The 18,690-nt window shown below is 42.8% G+C and overlaps 2 protein-coding genes across 9 annotated transcripts in view; one reads left to right on the top strand and one right to left on the bottom strand.

The window, feature by feature from the left end:
- Nucleotides 1-8,980, top strand: part of mark4b (MAP/microtubule affinity-regulating kinase 4b) — a 55,452-nt gene extending 46,472 nt beyond the window's left edge. For 3 of the 8 annotated variants that reach the window (XM_056440488.1, XM_056440485.1, XM_056440487.1), the window contains exons 17-18: nucleotides 2,701-2,737; nucleotides 5,396-8,980. In XM_056440488.1, coding sequence (XP_056296463.1) covers nucleotides 2,701-2,737; nucleotides 5,396-5,729 — 371 coding nt within the window. In that variant the 3' untranslated portion in view covers nucleotides 5,730-8,980. Of the gene's footprint in view, nucleotides 1-2,692; nucleotides 5,306-5,395 lie in introns of those variants that run through there. The other 5 variants (XM_056440489.1, XM_056440491.1, XM_056440492.1 and 2 more) reach the window with 5 other exon arrangements.
- A 197-nt stretch (nucleotides 8,981-9,177) lies between these two features.
- Nucleotides 9,178-15,166, bottom strand: ckmb (creatine kinase, muscle b). The gene is made up of 9 exons (XM_056441669.1): nucleotides 15,058-15,166; nucleotides 13,599-13,711; nucleotides 12,750-12,846; nucleotides 12,336-12,490; nucleotides 11,918-12,050; nucleotides 11,629-11,800; nucleotides 10,967-11,090; nucleotides 10,440-10,629; nucleotides 9,178-9,691 (listed from the first exon to the last, which is right to left on the bottom strand). The coding sequence occupies exons 2-9, from the start codon at nucleotides 13,689-13,691 to the stop codon at nucleotides 9,513-9,515; spliced, it is 1,143 nt and encodes a 380-aa protein (XP_056297644.1). The 5' UTR covers nucleotides 13,692-13,711; nucleotides 15,058-15,166; the 3' UTR covers nucleotides 9,178-9,512.
- Between the last annotated feature and the right edge of the window lie 3,524 nt (nucleotides 15,167-18,690).

The raw sequence follows: 18,690 nt of genomic DNA, 5'->3' as shown, positions 1-18,690 counted from the left end.
TTAGAGTCTCAACTTGGGAAACTAGTCCTCGTCTACTTTGAACCCAGTTTATTCTGTGACCAACATTTGTATTCCGCAGTGGAGTTTTAAAATGTAACTCAGTTTCCAAGACTGTCTTCCCGTAGAGCAGCTCAGTCTCATAGCTCTGTGTTTATGTGACGACAAATCTAATCAGCTGCCTGCCTGTGTCTCTGCCTGTGTCTCTGCCTGTGTCTCTGCCTGTGTCTCTGCCTGTGTCTCTGCCTGTGTCTCTGCCTGTCGCTCTGCCTGTCGCTCTGCCTGTGTCTCTGCCTGTGTCTCTGCCTGTGTCTCTGCCTGTGTCTCTGCCTGTCGCTCTGCCTGTGTCTCTGCCTGTGTCTCTGCCTGTGTCTCTGCCTGTCGCTCTGCCTGTCGCTCTGTCTGTCTGGACGGCTGCTGGCTGGGCCTCAAACTGTAGCTCTCACTCGAGACTTTAGATGGCACCATTACCTGCTGAGCACATAAGTGTATTGGTTTTTTCTGGGTCAACCAGGAGAGAAGTTGTTTTTAGAAGCGGGTGTTCAAGCTGTCGCCTCGTACTAGACACACAACCGTCTGTACCAGTCTGAGTCATGTAATCAATGGCATATGTCGCCCATGCTGTTAAGAAATGAGGCAGAATGCACACATGCAGGTAGACGTGGAGGCAGGCTGTCCAATGATGTCTTAACATGAAAGGATTTGAAGGGTAAAAGGATTTTACTTAGTATTTGCGACGGCAACACATGCTAGATATTTGGCTTTATTGGTTGCTGTCAGTGCTTTATACCATTATTAAGATACAATAGAGTGCAGCGTGAGCACAAGACGTTATGTTTTGGTTTAGTGTTGCTTTGCTGTTGCAGTCACAATTTCTGGTGACGTCCACAGTCCAATTCAGAGAACTGAAGTAGGAGAGGGTTGGAAGAATGTGGACACAGCAAGAAGTGTCAAATGGAATACTTCATGTGGAACAATTTCTTTCTTTTGTGCGCAAAATCCTTGACGAGATCTTTGTGAGCAAGGAATTAATATACAAAGAAAAGCCTTGATGAACTACATGATTCTTTTCCTATTTTAATGACCTGTCCTTTTTAAAATGTTACATTTTCAGCTCTAAAGATTCCTGTGTGGGTAAAAAGATCAAAAGAATCTAATCTGGGGCATCGCCGCTTTGAACCCGTGACCTGACGAGCACAGAGTGCGTCCGAGCCCTCTGCAGAACCAGAGCGCTCGTAAGAAGCCTGAACCGGGCTGACCCAGCGTCACTGCTGTTTAAAATCAGGATTAGTTACGAACTCGGATTTATCCCTCCCTCAAGCGGGGATCTTGCACAGCTCTCCCTCAAGACACGAAGCACATTGTCCTGCCACACGGCCGCAAGCTTCTCCTGCGCCGTCACTTTATGACCCTTGTTCCCTCGGCTCTCCGCCTCGACACAGATTGCGCGGTCTAGCATCAAGGTCATTTCATCTAGATGGGTCACCTTCAGGTCACAACATATTTCCTTCCCTGTGGACAGGCATGAGTTGTTGCAAATTCAGCACCTTTTGATGGTGTTCAGAGTCAAAACCTTCTTACCAAGGGCTTCTTGAATGAGGTTAATCCAAGAGGAATTCATTATTTAAATATCCCAGTAATTAGCTGGTTGGTGGATTAGCAGGGATCACACATTTTAAACGTCTAAACGTGTATTTAGATCTAACACCTTGCAACAGCTCCTCTGTCCGAGCCAGCGTGACATTAGAGACGGTTTAATTTCCTCTGTGAATCTGTGGATGGAACAGTTCCTGGACTGGAGATCCATTGCCAGGAATAGAGTTGACGCACAGAAAGATAGCAGCAGCAGCCCCCGGTGGCCATGAAGGGGAAGTGCAATAAACTGCCTCAAACTCAGTGGTGCCTGGAAGCGTGTTGGGTGGAGAAGCTTTGATCTAAAGCTCCCTCCAGCAGCCGCGAGATGGTTAACTCTTTCTGCGCGTTGACACGGTTGGCGGGGGAGGTCGGTAGAAAGAGAATTGTTCTAATCTTATCTTGACTAACCCGCTCAGGATTTCTGTAAAGAGACATTTGGGTTCTTGTAGCACTTTGAGGCCCACAAGCCGAGTGCTGTACAGTCCCATTATGTTCGAGAGAAGACCGACATCTCTACGGTCCCATAGCTTACATACTCGGGAACTCGCACCAAAACTAAATGCAACATTTTTTTATTTAAGTGCAGACGCTTTACAGATGTTATTTACACATCCACGTCGTAGTTGCCACAGTTATAAATGGAGCGCAGACCAAAGTGAAATGGTATTTCTCTTCACAAGGCTTCTCTTTTGACATTTATTTGTTCTTCTATCAGCATGACATTTGTGTTTGTATCTGGCCTCCACTGCAACACACACGCTCCGTGTTTTTGTCTTTCGAGAGCTGGTTCCTCCTCTCTGGGTCCCTCCCTTGTTTATCCCTCTCATTTGTTTTGACGTGTTCTTTGCACATCCATCCAGTGTGCTGAGTGTAAGTCGGTGATGATTCATCTGTGACTTGAAGAAAACTGGTTGTTGTGCTTGCGTGTTGTGGTTGGCGTGTGTTGACTGACATAGCCATGCAGCCGTTTGTAGCAAGTAAACAGGAAGTGTTGGGGCAATGGGAGGGAGGGCCAGTTGACCTATTGATTCCTAACTGATACATTTGTCTTCCTCTTGAGGGTCACAGACGAACCTGAGAGAATCAGCAGATCTCCGGTCACAAGGTGAGTCACATTTACATTTGTTTTCCTCCAACCGAGACGACCAAAGTGCAACAGCAGAAGAATCTTACGTTTTCCCGTGTCAGCATTACAGCAGCCTGCTTTGTGTCCTTAAAGAATGTTTCCAAGATTTAGAAAGAGAAGATATTTTGTGAGCTAATGTCGGTGTTACTGCTGTTGTTAAAAGAATAGTTAAAACAATCTGATATAGTGCTTCTTTTCTGCCTTTCCAAGAAATATATATGTTGTATGCTGCTTATTTTGTACCAAAATACGAGTGGGAAAATGGCAATTGTCTGTTTTACGGGGATTATGTGCTGGATTATTTCCTCGGCACATAAACCCCATAGAAAAGACAATTAAAATGTTCACACCAACAAGTAATGACATTAATTAGTGTGCTTTAGAGGTGCTGGTTTCCCTGTTTTCAGTGTTTATGCTAAGCTCACTAGCTTCTTCTCCAGCTACATGTTTACAAGCGGCAAGAAAACTAATTAATATGAATAATGAATTAATACAGAATATTTCCCAAATTGTTAAACTATTCCTTTAAGTTTCTGCCTGACAGCTAATATGAAAGTAATTAATTTAAGCGCTTAAATCATTTAATCCTTTAATCTAAAATGCATTTTCAAGGATGTGTTGTAAACAGAACCATTGTGTTCAGCTGCAGCTGTAAGTGTTCGTCGGTGACTGAGCTCTGATGTTTTCTTCTGATACTTTTCTGAGTTCCAACATGGCTTCAAGCACAGATCCTTAATCATACTACTTTGTTTTCTGATTTCCATTTAGTTAAATGTTGTGATATGGTTAGTAAATACGGTCACATGTACATTTCTAAGCATACATTAAACAATAAAGAATTCTGAATGTTAAACTTGTGCGGAAGTCCGGAAGGTGAGAGAGTACAAACTAAAATTCCTGTTATTATATACCTGTCATTTTTTATTTGACCCAACATATTTTTCTCTGCTGTACGATTTAAGAGTAGGTGAAAAAAGGTTCTGCCAGGATAAACTTGGAATTTCCTCCCTTTAAAAAAAAAAAAATCTGTGACGACCAATAAAAAAACGTGGCATGTAGAACTTAATTTGTGTTTGTAGATGTTGTTGTTGTTGTTGTTCTACTCGTGTTGGCCACAGGAAGCTGAAAGGCATCATTACATGTTTTAAATACCACTAAAAACATTCATGCTTTCCTCAAGGGCAGAATAGCGCCGGTTAGAATACATTTCTAACATGACAGTCATGTGACATCGCATGCTAACGCACAGGTCATGCACCTTGTGTTTAGTGTGCTTGGAGAAATGAAAACTCACCTGTGAGAAAACATGAATGCTTATAGAACTATTGAGAGCATGTGGTCGTGGTCGGTACTACAACAACAAACATAATGATCCTGTCTAAAAAATAAATCAACATGCCCAAACTTTCTTTTAAATCTGTTTCACAGACTGATCAGAAAAGTAAACTGATCCAATAAAGACATTTCCCTTTCCACTAGTTTCAAAGATGAAGAACCTAAAGTCTTAAATCAATCTTTTTTTTTCTCTCTTCCATTTTTTTAAATTACGTGCAGAAAAATCATATGTAACAATGTAAATAATCCAAAATATCCATTTTAATTAGGCGCACAGACACACTGACGAGAAGCTTTTGACACGATATTGTAACAAAAATGAATAACCATGAAAAATACATCATTTTGAATTGCTGTTAGTTATGAGTAGCCGCAACAAAAGCAGCGACTATACGTAGATTACAGCGATATTGTTCTTGTACTCTTATTTCCACTGTATGTTCAGGGATGTCAGTGTCATGGTATCCGTGTGTGACTAAAGGTCTTGTGCACTTCCTCTCAGCTGCTTCAGCCCAGTCTCAGTCTCAGGTTAATAACAGCAGGTAAACCAGCAGCACCAGGCGGACACTAGTAGCAGACTGTGGTGCTCCTTGTGGTAGATGATGGTGGAACCGTTGATCTGAAAGAAAATCCAAAACGAATGATCATCACTGTCATTGTGTCCATCAACAGCTCGTCCCCTGAAACTCTTTACCATCCCGGGATGTTAGTTTGTGTTAAGTGTGATATTTAAAAGAATTTATCTGTATGGTATGTTATTAATTATATCCATTTTGTTATTAACTCATTAAAGAACACAATAAATGTGTAAGCAGTGCCTAACGAGAGCATTTAAATTAAGGTGGGTTTGATTTGCATATCCCTTTGGTGTTGTACATTCATTGTGTCGTATAAAAAGACGGACTATAAAATACACAATTACCAATCGGTGAGAGATATAGACATATGAAAATCCAATAATGTGTGATATTAATTTAATTTATCTTTCTCTTCCCCTTTTCCCCAACCACTCACGCATTCACATTCATACAACCAAACACTTACACCTCCTTCACACATTCATTTCAACTTGAACACTTGTGTATTTACTCCCATTTCTCCTTAAATCTTTCATTCATATCACACCTCTCCTCCTACCTTACCTCCTGCTATCCAACCCTCCTCCACCCCTCCTGCTGTAAACATCCCTCTTCCACCTTGCCCCGCCATGTTTGGTTTAAAATCTTTTCTACATTTCCTTCAACTACTACCCCCCCCCCCCCCCTCTATTTGCATCACCCCTTCTCTTCCTCCACCTTCCAGTCGCCATCTATCTGGGCATCAGAAAGCGGCCGAGCCCCGGACCCCCCGATGCGGCTGGGATGTGAGGGTGAGGAGCCCACGAGACCCGGCCGAGGTGGTGCTGGCGCTGCGCGAGGCGGCGCAGGGCTGCGGCTGCCAGGTCCACCTTGCCGGGCCGTTCCTCCTGTCCTGCACCCACGGAGCGGCCGGCGCCCGCGTGGCCTTCGAGGCCGAGGTCTGCCAGCTGCCCAGCGGGCTGGGCCAGAGCAGCGGTGTGAGATTCAAGCGCCTGTGGGGGGCGCCGCTGGCCTTTAGAGACATCGCCACCAAAGTGTCCAAGGAGCTGGAGCTCTGAGGGGAAACGGGAGGTGTGGCAGATTGATCACCCACAGGACAGAATGATGAATGAGGAGGAGGTGGAGGAACAATGAGGAAGACAACAGTGCCTCCTCCCATTTCTCTTCCTCCCCCAGGGCTCCACCTCCTTCTGATGCGGCCAGCGATGCCTTGCCCCCGCCAAAGACCCTCCTCTTCTGATGCCAACAATCACAGCCAGAACAAACGGATGCACAGACACGGATGGACTGCCGTTGGCAGACTTGCTGATGACCCCTTGACCTTGGAGCTGTCAGTGACCTATGACCCCTGCTTGAAATGCACCGCCACCTCCATACTATGAGAGCCCATGGAGTCAGGTTGTTTATTTTAATTGTGTTCACAATTTCATGTTTGATGATAAGGATGGTGTTGCTGAGCGATGGAGATCGATAATTTGTTGTTGTTGTCATTGTTATTCCTATTGTATCATATGTGTTGTCATCATTCCTTTTAAAGAGCTGCTATTTAAAGAAATGTTTTAATGTTCTTTTGTTTTTGTTTTGTGTATGGAGTTTATTTTTCTCTCTGATGCTTTTACAAATGGGTCAGAGAATGACATCTGTCATCCTCTGAAGCAGATGTCACATATTTTGGAAGTGAGGTCGCAGTCTGACCTCCGGCCTCTAGAGGGAGACATGCAGAGACTTGTGACAGACATCTGTGACGAGCATCCCAGCCCATCCATTGATAATTGCCCATTTACTTCTCAGCTGGGAATTGGTTTGTTTGTACCATTTCTGGTAAAGTGCTGCCTCTCTACCGGCTCTCATACGGAATTATCTGCTGGGTGTTGAAAGCTGGCAGGTGAGCAAAGCTGTCTAATAATGCAGGAACCGGCTGACATGTTGTACTTGATCACCTGGTCATTTGAACTCTTCTTCGCCGCAATTTTTGTCCCATGCTACCTTTTCATTAAAAGAGAAAAAGTCCTCAAAGTTTTTCCGAAATGACATAAGATTTTGTTGGTTTAAAGTGCAAAGTAGAATTTATTTCTATGAAAAAACTGGATCCCCAACAGGAACCCGTGAGTTGTGTTTTCATAACGCAATAGCATGCCATGATTTTCGGATTTGAAGGTGGATTTACACAGACAAAATAAAAGATTTCGTCTATTTAGATTGAAAATGAGGTTTTGTCAGCCATTCAGAATGCCTTATTCTGAGACCAATAGGAGCGGTTTTAACTAATATTTCAATTAAATATAATCAACATTTAGGTTTAACATTTAACAAAACTACCGGTACATGTTTTACCAATGGCAAAATGAGCGCATATTGTATGCTCTCATTGAGTGTAACAAATGAGATCAAAATATGTGACGCAAATAGTTTTAAAACATCTTCTTGATATCTCAAAAAGCTCGACAAACCTTTGGACTGATTACTGGTCAAATACAGTAGAATGACTTATTTTGACTCGTTCCAGTTTTTATCTGATGTGATGGAAATTGAACACGTGATGATAAAAAACTAAACAAATCTTCGCAGCCTTGTCCTGCCATGCTGCACACATGGCTCAGAAACCCCATCCAACATGGAGCCCAGCACAAGCTCCCACAGGTTGGAACCCCAGTAAAGGAAGGATGTGTATATTTTAATAAGAATAATTTACCTTGGTTTATAATTTGATCTCTTAAAAAAAAAAAAAATTCCCCACACACATAATGACTGTAGCTCATGGTTACACTGGTTTAGAGTACCTGGAGGAGACGGGGCTTTTACTGGTAGCACTTAACTCTCCCAGTCTGTCAGAATGCCATCGCTTCGCCTCAAATGTAGTGCAATACAGCCTCAAAGCCAATAATCTAGACTTGAATAAGCAAAGACGCAATAGGGCGCCTTGTTTGAATACTTTTTTTATATTGCTGATATATTCTTAACATTTTTTTGAGCACTTTTTTTTTTCCTTCTCCTTTTTAGCCAGGAATCTATTTTACTGTACTGGCAGAGTTTTTAATTGATCTGTATTTTTCTTTTGTAAATTGTTATAAAAAAACCTGTCTCACACATTTGAAGCCCCCTGAAGTGAATAATTGACGTTCTGAATGCCCTTCTACTCTTAGCGTACGCGTGCCTCTTAGCATCCTTCACTTGCCTCAGGGGGCCGATGGCTTCAGGGGTCCCAATTATATTAAAGTTACGACAAGGAACTTTGATTCTGTGACCTTTCTGGCGGCCCTTGTGAACGTAAGTGGTGAGCGCCGCGCCGTGCTGGCTCCCAGGGGGGGGGGGGCGCTGTGCTCCTGGTCCTGCAGTGGAGTTCTTCCCCTCCAGCTGTGGCTGCCAGTTATAGGCAGCAGCATATGGGTCTGTGTGTGGCCCGGTTCCTTGCAGTAATTACAAGGAATCCAGGGTCCAAAGATTCATAATATTGACACGTCGTCATTTTTAACAGTTTTCTTTCATCAAATATATTTAATTTTGAGTTCTTAACCACAGCAACACTTTTGATACTTAAACTGTAAACATTTCCCTCAGTCGACTAACCAGGCTGCAGCACTGCTGAGACGTGTTTGACTGTTGACCAATCAGATTCCAGTATCACTGTAGGAGGTGTACGACTGTTATCTGATCAGATGCCTGCCTCGTGAAGCGACTAAAGCACTCGACGCCTGCGACGTGATGAGGCAGTGGTTCAAGACGAGACATTAATTGACCTTTTGTGAAATGTTCTTTTAGAGAAACACTTTGCTGTTCCTTATGCAACAAAGCTGCCAAGATTCAACAAAACAAATGCACACAGAGTGCCGAGTTGATCGTATATTCACACTGACGACGACCGAATCTGATGGTGGTTGTACTTGTATTGTACCTCTATAAAGTCAAGCATTTATTACTTGAACTTGCAGCATCTAACAAAACATTGATACGTAAAAGGAAATGTTTCACGATACAGCAGATTGTTAATCTAGTCTACAGGAATGTGTTGTTAAATGGGAGATTTCCGCTGCAGCAGGTACCACCATCTGAAAATGTGAAGCTTTGATTTAGGGCTTTTTAAATTTTATAATTTTATTTTTGTGTACAACTGAGCCTGACTTTGAACCTGTTCTGTAGATGCAGTTAGGGCCGTGCTTTAAGGCTAGAGTTCTGTTGTATAGTGTTTGAAGCCATCGCTGTTATCAAGAAAACGTAATTTATGGGCTGCAATTACGGAAATGATCGACCTGCAATCCTGCATGTCTCCTAGGAAATGATGTGCGACACAAAAATAAAGACTTTCAACCTCTTTCATATTTTGTTTTCTCAGTTCTGGCTTTTTATGTCTTGTGTCTGTTTGTGTCCTTGTACATCTATCTTTGTGAGGTTTAGACGGGACCTATTGATTGATGGATTTTGTTTACTGCATCAGTATCACATATCTCTCAATCTGTTATGAGTGGTTGCAAAAGATCTGCGTGTTTCCCATAAAGACAACATGAAAGGTTTGATTGTTACATGGGGCATGATTTAATTGTCCAGGTGAATTTTCCAACCAAAAAAAACATTTTATTTCAGTGCATAGCCATTACAGATTATGCATGGATTGATCCCAGGATGTTGCAGAGAAAATGGGGAGAGATGTGATTACAGTGACAGGAAATTGGAACCCAAGATACAGCAGGAAAGGAAGAAGCAGAGAGAAAAGTGGAGTGTCTTCTTGACGGAAAGAAGTAAGTAGAAAGTAGCTCAAAATAACTTTACAACGAGGCTACCTGATTATTTTTTATCATGTAAAAAAAAAAAAACGCAGACAGTCATCCAGTCATTGCTTGTCCACTTTACTTCTGGGCGGGGATCATGCCATCGATGGACTCTCCCTTCTCGAGCTTCTTCTCCATCTCAACCATCAGCTTGACACCGTCAACCACCAGCTGGACCTGAGCCACCTCGGAGGAGCCCAGACGGTCAGCGTTGGAGATGTCGAACACGCCGCCCACGGAGGCTGTGTCCACACCACCTAGAGGGGAAAGAATGGGAGGAAAATGAGTTCTCGTTCTACCGCAAGCACTCCCCCACCCTTAGACTGAGACGATAGAAGCTACATGGGTGGAGTCGGCTGAAGAGTGCCACCTTACTAACTCAAGCTGAGCAAGAATTCAATTAAATAAATGTATGTCCAACACAAATCCTCCATTATGGTTCATCCAATTGTCACAGTGAGACTCTGCAGACAAATAACTCAAGTCAAGTACTTCCTGAATACTTCTTCTGGATATGATGGAGTAAATGAGCCTTGAAGTAAGAGGGCGGGACATTATTAATGCTACTAACCAAAACAAATGTAGCAAATGGTACAAATAATACATTTTAAAATGCCTATAAAAGTTACAGTGTGTAGATGAACTACACGGTTAACATGAGAGTGTGAAAGGCCCTGTCCAGAGCCACAGTTTGGTTTGTCCAGGCTACTTTAGACCTCCAGAAGTGTAGCACACTCCCTTTTAAGGAGTATTGTCAATCCTAAAACAAAATGGTGGCAGCCTTTGCATGTTGACCTGAAGGAGTTAAAGTGGATACAAAATGTTTTTTTTAATATCTTAATCTGTGTATTTATATTTCCTAATATTTTCTAATAAATGCAAACGCTTCCCTTAATTCTTCACCTCGCCCCATCCAGCTGTGTCATGTTTGAAGCGGCAGCTCTTGGGGCGCCTCTGAACATGCTGACCTCTGGCTAGCTCGAAGACTTCATTGTTCTTTTGTACCTGTGCCACGCTTCTGCAGACGCAGCCTGGTGAGGATCTCCTCAAACTTGGCATGTGTGCTGAGCTTGGGCAGCTTGACGTGCACTCCGCCGCGCAGGCCGGTTCCCAGGTTGGAGGGGCAGGTCAGGATGTAGCCCAGATGCTCGTTCCACATGAAGCCGTGGTTGTGCTTCTTGAAGATGTCCTCAATCTGACCAGTGGTAAGGAAAGTGAAATCAATCATGCATGATGGGTAAAATACTTAAATATATATTCTTTCCTTTGTCGAATCTTGGCAGACGGATATAACCAAACACAAATCAGAGCTATCTGTTAATAGTATACATCAATTAAACATCCTTAAGTTGTATTACAGAAATGGAAATTATATTTAAAAAGTTGAATAATTCCCCCGTGTATGTCATTACAGCACAGAGAAAGTATCCATAGGAATGTATTTAGCTCAAAGGAGGTGACATGGCTTTAACCTCGTTGAATTGTGCAGAATGGCTCGACACAACTGCATTTCTTTAATGTTGGTGTTTTACCTTCTGCAGGCCAACGCAGAAGCGTCTGAAGACCTCCTTCATGTTGCCTCCCAGCTGCATGGAGATCACGCGCAGATGATCCTCCTCGTTCACCCAGACCAGGAAGGTCTTGTTGTCGTTGTGCCTGCAAGAAGAATATCCAGGTCAGTATCACTTGATTTGCATTCGGGGCAAAATGTTTGTGAGCCAATCCTTTGATAGAGTCCGAACAGCGGTGCATGAGTTCGGTTTGGTAGAACTGTTTCTCAACGTGTGTTGTGAAAGTAAACTGCTGACCTCCATGATGTGAATTGGCTGAGCTGTGGATTTAATTTGTGGAATGTCAAGCCACTGTAAGGGCAGTGCATGCTGCAGCTGTGCTTTGGTATTCATGACACACTTTAACAGATGTTTGATTTTCATATTCGGGCTGCTGGAGAAAGAGACAGATGGTGAAAGTTCTGAAGGTTGGCTGAGGAAGATGGGAGACTTAAGCTCAGAGGGTGGTTGTTTGTTTAGCAAGTGTGTATTGACGTGTTTATATGGGCACATAGAATCTGCTCTAACAGCTGATCACAGCACATATCTGATCATCCGTTTGCTTTCTAAACTGATGGAATACCCATGAAGTCTGATATCTGTATCCATTTTCACATTTCATTTCCATTCTGTGTGCCGCTCACCAGATGCCTCTGCCGTCGGGCCAGTCACGGGCCATTCCGGCGCAGGTCAGCAGGGTAGACACGGGCTTGTCGAAAAGGAAGTGATCATTGATCAGCAGATCCTGCTCAGCGTCGGTCATGCCGCTCAGGGGGAAGTACTTTCCCTTGAACTCACCCTCCAGACTGGCCAGGGCTTCAGGGGAAACACCAAGGGAGGGGGACAGTTAGTCCCTGATGAGTGGACCCTGCTTTCTACAAGCGTTGTGTTGGACTCATAGATTGGCATTTATGTCATCAGGTGGACACTCACCCTCGATGGACAGTTTCTCGATCCCTCTGCGCTCTCCACGGCTGTTGTGGGGGGGCAGGGTGAATCCCTTGATGCTGCGTCCGGTACGAACGCGGCTGGACAGAACGTAGTTGGGGTCCAGATCGTCACCTCCCTGAGGGAAGAAGGCAGGAGAACAAAACGGACACATTATTGTGATATTATTGTGGTATCGCTTTTAATGTCTTATTTAAAGAGTTGCTTATGCTTCACATATGAGGAGTTGGACTGAGTTGTATCAACGTTTGGGAGTGGATACATGGTTGACTGAAGTTTGCTTACTTACTTACAATTGATAAATGAATGGCCATTGATTGGTTGTGGAAGCTTATCTTCCTTCTTACAGCTGTGCTATATCTATATCTATAACAATACCGTCCTGCAGGTCTCCACCGCTCACCTTCAGGTTCTCGAAGTTCAGGTCGGTCTGGTGCTTGTCGGTGGGCTTGTACCCGCCATGACGGTTGGAGATGATGGGGTCCAGCAGATCCTTGAAGACCTCATAGGTCTCCTCATCACCAGCAACGCAACCCACGGTCATGATGAAGGGGTGACCTTTGGGACAAGGGGGTCGGAGTTGAGGAAGTTGGTAACATTGCTAGTTCAAATTTGAAGATTATGTATGGAGGGGTACCGGTAGGTCACCTTGTGCCTGAACCACCAGGTGTCGGGTTTAGCAGCAATCCATAGTCATTATATAATCATTTATCATATGTGGCTACATATAGTGCTCGCTTTAGTTCCCTTATGTCTCCTCAAACCCGATCTTTGCCGATGTGTGTGTGTGTGTCTCTGCTAATGAGTTGCTCCTTACCAGGGTTGTCAACACCAGTCTGGATGACGTCATCCACGGTGAAGCCGCTGGGGGTGGACTTTCCCCTCAGCTTGTTGTAGATGTCCTTGTTCAGCACCTACAACAGATGACACCCAGGTCAGTGATTATATGAGTTCCTTTTAGTATCTTAGCACTCAGAGAACCAGCTGGTTCTAATACAAACATTCATATTGTTCAGTAACTTCATGCCTTCCTAAACATTTTTTAAACAATGCAATGCTGCACATAGTTGTGCCTGTGCAGGACAGTGGCGTAAGTTACTTGTGCGTGGCCCTAGTGAACGGCATTATGAAGTGCCCCAGTGCACACTGGGTACTAGTTATGAAGCACACCCGCCAGAGGCTGCCAACTGTTTCTATGAAAAGCCAAAGTACTCTGATTTGAAGAGTTTTGCTCAGCTTGTCAGTCTTGGCAGTTTTCGCACCTTGCTGCAGTAGATCTTAAGCTTGATCACATGATCACACAGAGAGTTGTCATTGGTTACGTTTTACCAGCAAACATCTTTACAAATCTGTATGTACAAAAATACCAAGGAAAATAAGATATTTCACAGTTTATGTAGAATAAACATATCATGTTGTTATAGATTGCTACTGATCAACTTACCCCCAAAAATAAAAGGGAATATATAGCAAGCACACTGTTAATAATGTGTGACATATTCTTTGGACATAGGCCCATTTCCTACATGGCAATCTGCAGTTATTGGGGTCTTGTAATCTCTATGTGCACTGCATGGACTGTCTATAGCTATGCCACTGGTGCAGTATGTGTGTTTTGGGTGGCCATGGATAGAAAATGATTATTAAAATGAGTAGGACTTCATACCTTGGCCATGTGGTTGTTGTGCAGGGACAGATCTGGGAACTCCTCGTCCCCAGAGAACTTCATTTTGTAGTCGTTATGACAGTTCTTCGCCATGGCTGCAATTCTTACTCCACCTGGAAAGAGATGGGAGGAGGAGGTGTTATTGTTTAGAATGAAGACTCATTTGGTGCGACTGAAGTAGACGAGACGAGGGTTTGAAGTTGTTTTACAGACTTGGATCTAATCAGGTACTTTTCCTTAATGTGTCAAATCAGAAGGACATTAGAGAAGCAGCCTGAAGAGTTTAAAATAAATGTTAACAAGATGTTTTTGTCAAGATGTTTTTTCTTTCTAGCAGTGATGTAACAAAGCAGCCTGAGACACAAACACAGGGATCCACAGTGATACCATATGTCGTCTCTGGTAACTCTCCAAGTTTTTCAAGTGCTTTGTCAATGAGTTTTCTGGTTAAGAGGAGACAACGTCTCATTCTGTTTTCTTTTTCTCTCTCTCTCTCTCTTTTCTCTCTTTTTCTCTCTCTCTCTCTCTCTCTCTCAGCTGCTGTCTTTACCAGCTATCCTGCCTCACCACCTGTCCCCCCTCTTGCCACCCCTCCCAGCAAAAGATTATTAATAGTGTGGCTGTGCCCCCTCTTGTCCTGCACCCCTCCCATGTAACATTAGGATGAATGGTTTTATCTTCTCCTTCTCTCTCACCCCATTCAGCCTCAGATTAATTAAAATTTAGTGGTTGGAGCAATGCTACAATACATAGGTAGCAGAAAAATAACTTTGGTACCAGAAGCAATAAACCATTTAACATTAAGACCAAAAACAATATAATTAAACGACTTATTTACTTTGAGAAAAAAAAGAGTCAGTCAGGATAAACGTGTTAATAAACTTCTGGGCATCATTTGCTATCTAATAGAAGCCAGAAGGCTTGCTGTTGATTAATGACCCCTGATGCACTGAAAGGTCAAAGTGTTGCTTGACTCACAGAGGGCCCCACAACTCCTCCCATGACTAAATCAAGCACCCTAAACTATTCAGAGAGGCATTTCATGCCTGCCCTACGCCATGGCGTCAGCAACAGCTGACAGTCACAACTATTTCAGTGCCACCTCGCTGCATAGCAGTGCGACCCATTTCCAATGACAGAGGTTTCACTGCAATGTGCAACAAGAGAATAATGATCGATCAGACAAGATTTTAGTAGTTTCCATTCCAATCACACAAAGAAAAATGCATGGAGATTAAACAATGTTTCATGGCTCCAGTGTTCATGAATTAAGCAATCTGTGTGACAGAGATTTGATTCAAAGAGCTTCCCTCTCAGAGCGATTTAGTATTTGGGCTCAGGGTGAGGTGTCTGTCCATGCGGACATAGATAAATCCCCATAATTTTTCCCTTTGGGATTTATAGAAAAGGGCCTGAATAAGCATTGATTTACTTTTTTTCTTCTTTTTATTTTATTTACCTGCTTAGGAGAAAAGAAAGATGTAAAAAAATCCCGGGATCAGATCCTGTCCACCGAATGTAAGGGTTGCCCAACTCTGCCAGATGATGGGTTTAGGTATTTATACCTAGACCTCTCTCCCTATTGGCTGACTGGACTCGGGGTCCCCTCGTTTGATTGGCTGCGTGGGTCTTCTGTGCCCGGGTGAGTTTCTAAAAGGCAAGAACCAACATCACACAACATTCGAGACGAGAGACGAGAGACGAGAAACAGCTGCAGCCTCTCGGTCCAACCTTTCACCTTTATGCTCGTAGCTGCTGGGAGATGCAGGAAGGATCAGTGGTAGACAGCCGTGAACAAGAGCACATGCGCCCTCATATGTTTCTATATTAAATGCATGTGCAGCCATTATTGCACAGGTGATGCAATTTTATTCACGAGCCAATGTTTTAGCTAAGGGATTTAAGACGAGAATAACTGTAGATTTATAATATTATCTAAGTAATTCACATTTCCACTATTTTTTGAATAATACAATTACATTAAATGGAGAAAAAAATAACTTAACGGTGAAAAGCATTTTAAACATAGTGTTTTCAAGATATTAATGTATCATCTTGGCTGTAGTGTGAATATGATTTTAAGTGTGCACATTGATATTTTTCACGTGCTGGTCAGTTAAAGAAAAGCAGTTTCTCCGGTGATGTCTGTCATCCAATTTAGGAGTTAAAATAACGCCTTTGTCTTTGATTACATCATCGTAATATTCAGAATTACAGATAGTATTCCATTGTTGCCCCTCCCACTCATATCAATATGCTAAGTGGAGGTGTCTCCATGTGTGACTTCAAGCCATACGTTACTGCTCCCCGTGTGGTCATGTAGTGATGCATGGCGACATGTATTTGGCCAATCAGAGGAGGGAAAACAGAAATTCCTGTGTGTTTTATGCCTTGTGCTTTCTTCAGAAGTTTCATTTTCATATATCATATTAAATATCCGACGTGTTTAGTTTAATATCACCCATGCAAAAGGCTATTAGTTAAGTCTGAGCTCAGAAGGTTAAACTCTGAGTCGGATCTCGCTCTAATTGTGAAACCTCGAGTCCAGCAGCATCACCCGCCCCCCACTGGTAATGTGATAGACCTCAGTAATCTATCCACGGACAGATATTAAATCACAAGTTCATCATGTGACAAAGTAGACATTAATGGGTTGCGCTGAGAGACATTTAAGATGCAGGTTTCCCCCAAACAACAGAGAACTAGGTCAGCAGGCTGAAGATAGCAAACTAAAAAGTAAAAAAGTGAATTGAAACTGAATGAAAACAATGTCCTTCAAGAAAAACTCAAACTACACGGTAAAGATAGTGCCTTGTTAAGAAAACTAATAAAAGAAAAATAGTGAATACAGGCCAAAGAACGACCTCTATGGTTTCAGATCTTGTTTTGTTGTGTGTAATTTTGATGTTGTTGTGCTTTCAACATTATTGTGAGTTGAGACACTATTTTATGGTAGGAGTTGTGATATTAAGCATTCAAATCACCATATTCTTCAGCAGGAACATGAAAGAAGCACCTTCTGGGACATTTGGGTGGAGAAAGCAAATACAGGCTTGTATTTGTAGCTGTGTGTGCAGATAAAGAGGGTGTAGGCTTGAGACAGAGCTTGAAAACAAATAAAAATATCGAGCTTCCCCAAAACACACAAGGCTAAAATAAGAAGGTGTATTTGGGTACCTGCTTATTAATGCTCATTTCAATGCTCAATGCTCAATGCTTTGTTTTGGTGCACCACATGGCTCTGTTCTGGGCCTGTTGGTACTCTATCTACAACCAATCTGTTAAAAATCTGGGATTTGCATGTAATGCTAAATCCGATAATCATTAATTATATATACCAAATTAATATTCCAGTTTATAAACCTAAAAATGTACCTATTCAAAGTGGAATGATGGATATCCTTCGACTTTACTTAAAGCTGACATACGATGCTCATCAGATTCATAATTAGCATTCTGGGTTTCCACTGAAACATGTTTACGTGCTTTACTGTTTTTCTCATAATGTCCCTCTGAATAAACCTCTCTTAACTCTCGGTTTGTCTCTTTAAGACCCCCCCCCCCGATGGTGGGGCTGATGGTTTTTGTATAAGCACTCCAGATACCCAGATGTGAGATGTGTGATTAACTTGCCAAAAGAATAGATGTCAGTGTTTCATTTGAACACATAATGTAAATCTAGGAATGCAGCACATTGGTGGTTGTATTTATACTTCCAGCTTTTTAAACTGCAAAATGTTCTGAGGACTGTTGTTTTCAGGAGTGTAAGGATAGAGAGAGTCTGTTTCACATATAGTCTTTCTCGATGTAAATATAATACATGCAACCAAACATATGCGAATACAAAATATGTAAGGTAAATAATATAGGTTAGCAACAGAGCAGCAGCTGAGCACTATAGACTCGTGGCACCCTAAAAGCGTGTCTTAAGTCTATTTGACTAATGGCAATAAACAGGTTCATCCTTCAATACATCCTGTACCACAAACCCCCATCAATGAAATAAAACTCAAAGGTCACGCTGACTGGAGTGTGAGATGTGCTTTGTGTGTTGTCTTCTTCCCAATCAGACCAGTCAGTCCTGTAGTTCGTTTGCCACTGTGGCACAGAGCCAGTATCCCAGTTTAGACTGACATTGTATCCTTCAACCCCCCCCCACACACACACACCCACACACACCCACACACCCACACGCACTCACACGCACCCCCACCCCTGAACCATGCAGCTGCCCCGGGGAAACAGGCACCAAGGACAGTCATGTAACACCGACCACTCAATCATTTATAATGATTCCCTCTGAATCTCATGAGCAGGCTGCGCACACACAAACCATCAGATAAATACTTGTATGAGCTTATAGAGCACGCAAAATGACACAATATTGAACTGAGTCCATCTTTAGTGTTTGTTATGTGATGTGTGTGAGGAAATGTTTAAAATGTAGTTCTGGTCCATATAAGGCAGCAGGTCTGAGGGAGGAAATGGTTTGCACACACCTGAGTTGCAGGCGCATACGATATCGTAGGATTGGTGAAGTTTGTGTGTGTGTACATTCACAAATGTGTTCATGCACCAACACAAAGCACGGGATGATATGAAGATTTAATGACGCGAGTTCTCCGGCCAAAAATAATTGAGTCACCATTTTATCCGGATAATCATCAAAATATGCTTCAAACTGAAAATCTGGAATCATCTTTGTTGAGAAACACATATTTGTATTGCATAGGACACATTTTTTGGGAAGCTTGATATATATATATCAATCTTGTTTGAGCTGGAGTGCAGCCTGTTGGCAGATTGCTATTCACAGCAAAGTCCTTAGGGAGTGGTTGAGGTTACATGCATTCACAAATTCGCACATGGGTGGTGCCAGGAACAGCTCGCAGTCGAACAGCTGGCAGTCGAACCGCTGTCGGCTTCCACTGAAGCACATTTGGGATGATCCCATCGAAATTATACAACATCTTATAGCGCAGCAACTTGTCTTTGTTGCCCATGCGCTGAGTGGGAAGAGACGCATGAAACAAGACATTACTGAAGGTGTGGGCATTTTCCTGAGTTATAGTCGTGTTTTTGTCCGTGTTTA

The sequence above is a fragment of the Pseudoliparis swirei genome, chromosome 20 (assembly GCF_029220125.1).
Source record: "Pseudoliparis swirei isolate HS2019 ecotype Mariana Trench chromosome 20, NWPU_hadal_v1, whole genome shotgun sequence".
NCBI classification, from domain to species: Eukaryota; Metazoa; Chordata; class Actinopteri; order Perciformes; family Liparidae; genus Pseudoliparis; species Pseudoliparis swirei.
The sequence above is the reverse complement of the archived record's forward strand: the minus strand, read 5'-3'. Positions and strand labels throughout refer to the sequence as shown.

Excerpts from the sequence above, each read along its gene's own strand:
- ckmb (XM_056441669.1), bottom strand. The coding sequence starts at position 13,691 with ATGGCGAAGAACTGTCATAACGACTACAAAATGAAGTTCTCTGGGGAC. Across the intron at positions 11,801-11,917 it reads CGAGAAACTGTCCATCGAGG|CCCTGGCCAGTCTGGAGGGT; the intron begins GTGAGTGTCCAC and ends TTTCCCCTGAAG. Across the intron at positions 11,091-11,628 it reads CCCGACGGCAGAGGCATCTG|GCACAACGACAACAAGACCT; the intron begins GTGAGCGGCACA and ends TTCTTCTTGCAG.